The sequence below is a fragment of the Notolepis coatsorum genome, assembly GCF_963971535.1.
Source record: "Notolepis coatsorum genome assembly, chromosome: 1".
NCBI lineage: Eukaryota > Metazoa > Chordata > Actinopteri > Aulopiformes > Paralepididae > Notolepis > Notolepis coatsorum.
This window is the reverse complement of record NC_140165.1, coordinates 221,401,702-221,408,252: the sequence shown is the minus strand read 5'-3', so window position 1 is coordinate 221,408,252 and position 6,551 is coordinate 221,401,702. Positions and strand designations below refer to the sequence as shown.

Genomic DNA, 6,551 nt, shown 5'->3' with positions numbered 1-6,551 from the left:
GAACTCCAAAAAGAGAAGCCGAAAGGCAGAATTGATAATAAAAAATAAATGACTGTGAGGCTTGTGCTTTCGTTGTTCGTTCAGTTGACTCTCCGGCTGGTTTTCCATGCTCTCGTGTTGGCTAACCAAACAAAGGTACCCCATTATTTCAGGAGCAATAGCCAGTTGATTTTGGGCAGAAATATTTTCAAATCCTTAAACCATATTCGACAATGCCCTTCCCAATAAGAACGCATCAGGATAGGTAGCTAGCAGGCAGCTATGAGTTAGCAGCAGGCCTTTGTGTGATTGATTGATTGATTGATTGATTGATTGATTGATTGATTGATTGAAAACTTTATTAAAAGATTGCAGAATGGGTACATTACAGTACGGCTCAATACACACAATTGTTAAGGGGATGCAGACCAGAGAAAGACTTCCGTCTTGTTTACATCAGGGTCCCCCATTTTCAATTCATAATGACATTAATGACATACGCAACATACATATATCATGACATTTCTGACATACATGACATACAGGTATACAGTACTGTTACATTTGTGACATTCAAGATATGCAAATATACAGTACTGTTAAACAGATCCTAACAGAAAATATATACATACGAGGGGGAGGTAACTGTACATTAGGAGGGGGTGGGAGGGGGGTCATTGGACATTTACGGGGGCCATACAGATATACAGATATATATCATGACATTTATGACAATACATGACATTCAGGTACTGTGTACTGTGTACGCGTGCAGCTGTTATGTGGGTTTGATAGACCGCTCGCTTGCCTATCATTTGACTTGGTCATTGGTTTGATTGGATCGGTGGCTGCCTATTGATCCTTTAAGCCGCTACTCTTTTAGAATACACTACCTATACATATCATAGTCAATAGTCTACCTTAGGGTAACGATTTCCCACGCAATAACTACTAGGGGACCCTCACCCAGCCCTAATTGGGGTCTTCCAACACCGGTACAACACCGATTCAGATGCACTTCTGAACGTCCCTCTGCAGGTCTGACCCTCCGAAAATCTCTTTGCAAAAACAATAGTGTTTAATGAGAGACTAAATGAAACCACATGCACAGCTGGCTTATAGGCATGTATACTGCTGCTCACATGCATGGAAGGACAGCCACGCGTGTTAATATTGGCGCACACGTAACGCAATGGCGCGATACCAGAGTATACATGTCTTTCGATTATAAAGCCAAATAAACAGATATGACAGATGTGAGGCTGCCTCTGGGAAGGCAAAATATACAGCGCCTTAAGGCACTAAGCCTTGTTAAATGATAGCTTGTTGTCAGATGTCAACTTAGGTTTTGTGTGAGAGGTGCAGTAGAATAGGTTGATGGGTTGGTTGAGAACGATGACCTCGCATGTACGCGTGTATGTGTGCTTGCTCACCACTTGCGTACATTTTGTACTGTATGTCTGTGTATGTCTGTGTGTGTGTGTGTGTGCTTACCAATTTTCACATGCACGTTCGTCTGTATACCCGAGACGTCGTCATCCCGCTGTAAACCATTTATCAGACACGTCACCCTGAAGCTTGTTTACCAGGCTGGCGGGGGCTGGCGAGCGCCAGGAGAGACTGATGTCATCTTAGAAATGGAGGAATTGGACGACCGGTTTCAGTTTGTATTATGCCGGGTCACTGTATAACCTTTAAGAGCAATGCATTGTGGGAGATGTTTAGAAAATGACATATTTTACCATACTGCTGTGTTTGAGTCAACATAGTCCCTGTCTTTGACTGTTCATGGTGGTCAGTACATGGTCAGTGTATGGTGGTGGTCAGTACATGGTGGTGGTCAGTACATCATTGTGGTCAGTATTGGTGGTCAGTACATGGTCAGTGTATGGTGGTGGTCAGTACATCATTGTGGTCAGTACATGGTGGTGGTCAGTACATGGTCAGTACATTGTGGTGGTCAGTACATGGTCAGTACACAGTCACTGTCATTAGAGGTACCAGAATGTGCTTTCAGAGGCACTCTGTCTCCTGCAGTGTGTGTATCTTGTCCCCCTTTGGTTTACAGTATGTCTATGTCCCTCTGGTGATCTCTCTCTCTTTCTCTCTCCCTCCTCTCTATTCTCTCCCCCCCCCCCCTCTCTCTCTCTCTCTCTCTCTCTCTCTCTCTCTCTCTCTCTCTCTCTCTCTCTCTCTCTCTCTCTCTCTCTCTCTCTCTCTCTCTCTCTCTCTCTCTCTCTCTCTCTCTCTCTCTCTCTCCTCTCTCTCTCTCTCTCCCCCCCCCTCTCTATCCAGCCCCATGCCCGTAGTTCCTTGGTGTTCCTGGTGTCTCTGTTGGGCAGTATGGACCACAGCTGTCACCACACCCTGCTGCTGGAGGTACGTTCTCTGACCGACCGCTACCCGTCTCTGCTGGGAGGCTGTGGGAAGGACCTCTACAGGATGAGTAACTCATTCACCTCCATAGCCAGACTGCTGGGAAGAAGACTGGAGGAGAGCAGGTTGGTACATAGACACACACACACACACACACACACACACACACGTACACGTACACACACACACACACACATTTCCAAGCATGTTAACAGCTATAGCCAGACTGGGGTAGAGACTGACGAGAGCTCTGTAGTTCAGGTAATAGACTGGGGATACATACTGTATGGGGCCAGTGGTACAGCAGCCTAATGGTCAGAGAAGCCAGGTTGTAACCAGAAGGTTGTCAGTTCCAACACCTGGACCAGTCCAGCAGCGTAACTCATGTATGCTCTTCCCTCTGTCAACAACTTCTGTCGAGCCCTCAGCAATACGCCCACCAAATGTGAGGTCGATGGGATGAGTGCTTCTTGAGATAAGCGAAGGACAGGACAGACACACACGCATGCAGAGATTCTAAACGCAGACGTTCCTTTCTTTATTGTTAGATTTGACACATAAACCCGCATAAGACTATATGAACGTCAACATAACTTGTAAGATAAGGGGCAAATCCAGTCTGACATCAGTACAGATGTCAACAGAATTTAAAATGGAGGACCCCTATGTAAACAAGACGAAATCCTCTTAGCAGTTGTTGTATTGAGCTGTACTCAATAGATACTTTTATTATTGCAGTGTCAAATTTCCCACGGGATAATAAAAGTATTTCTATTCTATTCTATTCTATACTGTATTGTGCCCATTCTGCAATCTGTTAAAAAAGTTTTCAGTCAATCAATCAATCAATCAATCAATCAATCAATCAATCAAGTCTACTAGCACGGGGCCAGTGATCAAATTACTCCCGTTTGTGTTGCAGTTGTGTTTTCAAACTTGCACAATACTGCGGAACCAATGTGAATAGTAATGTGGAGCTCATACTGTATATACAAATAGTAATTTCAAAACCCAATTTGTTTTTACTGCGTTATTCTATATTTTATAGGTCATAAATACACAGAAAAATAGCCTCTATCAGATCCTGGCCCCAGCCAGCAATAGCAACACACACGCCACCAAAAAACCATAAAACGCACTTCAAAACATAGCGATGCGTGTGTATTTCCGTGCTCATGTGTCCACGTGTGCATGGCACGTGTGCACTGTGCATGGCACGTGTGTGTGTGTGTCTGTGTGTGCGTGTGTTTGTGTGTTTATATTGACTCCGATTCAGCTGGCTTGCTTATATGCGCATGGCACGCACACTCAGTCCTAGCTCCCTCTGAAACCAGAACCGTGTGTGGTACACAAGTGGCTTCCAGAAGCTCTGCTTGGGGTCTCTCTCAGAGAGGGGGGAGGGGGGGTAGAGAGAGGGATGGAGAAGGCGAGAGGGATGGAAAAAGACAGAGATGGGAGGGATTATCAGGAGGTAGGGAGAGAGATACATGGATGGAAAGAGACAGTAATTAAGAGAGAGATAGAAAGAGAGTGAGATAAAGAGAGAGAGAGAGAGAGAGAGAGAGAGAGAGAGAGAGAGAGAGAGAGGGAGAGAGAGAAGGAGAGGGAGTCAGAGTGAGAGAAGAGTGATACAGAGAGATACATAGAAAAAGAGAAATTGGGAAAGACAAAGAGAGTAGGAGAAAGAGAGACACAGAAAGACAGAGAGGGAGAGGGGAGACAGAGAGACACAGAGAGAGAGGGGAGACATACAGACATAGAGAGAGAGAGGGAGGGAGACAGAGAGAGAGAGACAGAGAGACACAGAGAGAGGGGGAGATAGACACAGAGAGAGAAAATGAGGAAGAGAGTCAGAGAGAGACAGAGAGAAAATGAGGAAGAGAGAGAGAGAGCGAGACAGACAGACACAATGGGAGACACAGAGATAGACAGAGAGAGGGGGGGAGAAAGTGAAAGAGAGAGATAGACAGAGGGGGGGGGGGGTGAAAGAGAGATAGACAGAGAAAGAGAGAGAGAGGGGGATGATGTGTCCAGCTTTATCTGATCTGATGTGACCTCATGTGTGCTGCATTCCAACCCAGCTCCAGTCCTGTTTCTGTTTGGCTGTGTGTGTGTGTGTGTGTGTGTGTGTGTGTGTGTGTGTGTGTGTGTGTGTGTGTGTGTGTGTGTGTGTGTGTGTGTGTGTGTGTGTGTGTGTGTGTGTGTGTGTGTGTGTGTGTGTGTGTGTGTGTGTGTGTGTGTGTGTGTGTGTGTGTGTGTGTGTGTGTGTGTGTGTGTGTGTGTGTGTGTGTGTGTGGTGTGTGTGTGTGTGTGTGTGTGTGTGTGTGTGTGTGTGTGTGTGTGTGTGTGTGTGTGTGTGTGTGTGTGTGTGTGTGTGTGTGTGTGTGTGTGTGTGTGTGTGTGTGTGTGTGTGTGTGTGTGTGTGTGTGTGTGTGTGTGTGTGTGTGTGTGTGTGTGTGTGTGTGTGTGTGTGTGTGTGTGTGTGTGTGTGTGTGTGTGTGTGTGTGTGTGTGTGTGTGTGTGTGTGTGTGTGTGTGTGTGTGTGTGTGTGTGTGTGTGTGTGTGTGTGTGTGTGTGTGTGTGTGTGTGTGTGTGTGTGTGTGTGTGTGTGTGTGTGTGTGTGTGTGTGTGTGTGTGTGTGTGCGTGCGTGCGTGCGTGCGTGCGTGTGTGTGTGAGCAGAGATGGGCACAAATATTGTAAACATTTATAAACTATCAAGTATTTATTTTTAATTTAAATTTTTTTTGCAGCTTTTTATTATATGCTTTTTCTCTTCTTCTTTTTTTCATATTTTGAGCAGTCTATATAAAGTCAATTGCTCTAGTCTATACCACTGGTCTGGAACAGTCTACAGGGCATATTCCACTGGCCTTCTAATCCTAACAATGTGATCAGCTAGTTGCTTGTTTTGACTGTATACGTGGTCAAATTAGCTAATATAACAATATCCAGCTGTCCTAATGGCTTGAGAAAGCTGTTTGTAGAGTTGTTTCTCACTTGTATCATCTGTAGCTTACCTGTAATAGCTGCAAAATACAAATTAAGATAAGATATTCCTTTATTGATCCACTTGGGGAATACATGTAATGGAAATAGTGCATGTGTATGTGTGTCTGTGTGTGTGGGGGGGGGGGGGGTGCATGTGTGTGTGTGTGTGCATGTTTGTGTGTGGGGGGGGACATGCGTCAGAGAAAGGCAATAGGAGACAAGAAATACAGAACACAACTAAACAAGGCAACTTTGATGACAACCACAATTTAACATAATATGGCTCATTAACATGCTTGTATATGTGTGTGTGTGTGTGTGTGTGTGTGTGTGTGTGTTGTGTGTGTGTGTGTGTGTGTGTGTGTGTGTGTGTGTGTGTGTGTGTGTGTGTGTGTGTGTGTGTGTGTGTGTGTGTGTGTGTGTGTGTGTGTGTGTGTGTGTGTGTGTGTGTGTGTGTGTGTGTGTGCATGTCCCAGGGTTGATGAGGACTCAGCATGCCCCCCCCTCCCCCTGTGTGTCTGCTCTGGGGGCAGGAGGGGAGGAGGGGCGTCGGAGCAGCGTCTGCAGGTAAAGATCCAGGCCTTTGAGGAGAAGACGGGGCAGGATGGGGGAGAGGAGGAGGCACTAGGGGAGTCTCCTGCTCCTCAGAGGAGGTACAGTCTGGGACAGGCTGCCAGAGAGGAGCGACGGGAGATGAGATTCAACAGGTGAGTTGAGGTCAGAACGCAACAGTGACGCCTCAACCTTTGAGACCGAGAACCAGACGAGTCTGTTTTGAATTCCTCCAGACAGCTCATGTGTGTGTAAGGTCAGTCTAAATGGCTTGGAGTGTGTGAATGTGATACCTCATCTGTAAGTACTCAACCTCAGCGGTATGTAACTGTGATTGTACACAGCTCTTCCAACTTCCTATCTTTAGATTAAATATAAAAACGTTGTTCATCTGAAAACTCAACTTGGTCTTTTATGGTTGTGTTCTTTTTGAACTCCTCCAAACTCCCACAAATGATGGCATAGTCGGACAAATGTTCTTGGTGTTACTTTATTGCCTGGCCTCCCAAGGTGCAGAGGTGACATTCAAACAAAGTGACATAATCGAAATAACAAAATACTCTATACTACCTGGAATATCAGATGAGTTCCACTATAACGACTTACTGTGCAGCGCTTCCCTAGTCACCTATACTGTAACCTTAAGCAGGTGAAG

General features: G+C 45.6%; 1 protein-coding gene across 1 annotated transcript in view; it reads left to right on the top strand.

The window, feature by feature from the left end:
- The window catches only part of veph1 (ventricular zone expressed PH domain-containing 1), a gene marked incomplete at its 5' end in the record, with an annotated part of 371,113 nt that overhangs the window by 171,073 nt on the left and 193,489 nt on the right, over positions 1 to 6,551 (top strand). Inside the window, 3 exon segments of the mRNA XM_084328762.1 lie at positions 2,275 to 2,484; positions 5,838 to 5,864; positions 5,867 to 6,051. Of these exon segments, the coding sequence (XP_084184888.1) occupies positions 2,275 to 2,484; positions 5,838 to 5,864; positions 5,867 to 6,051 (422 nt within the window).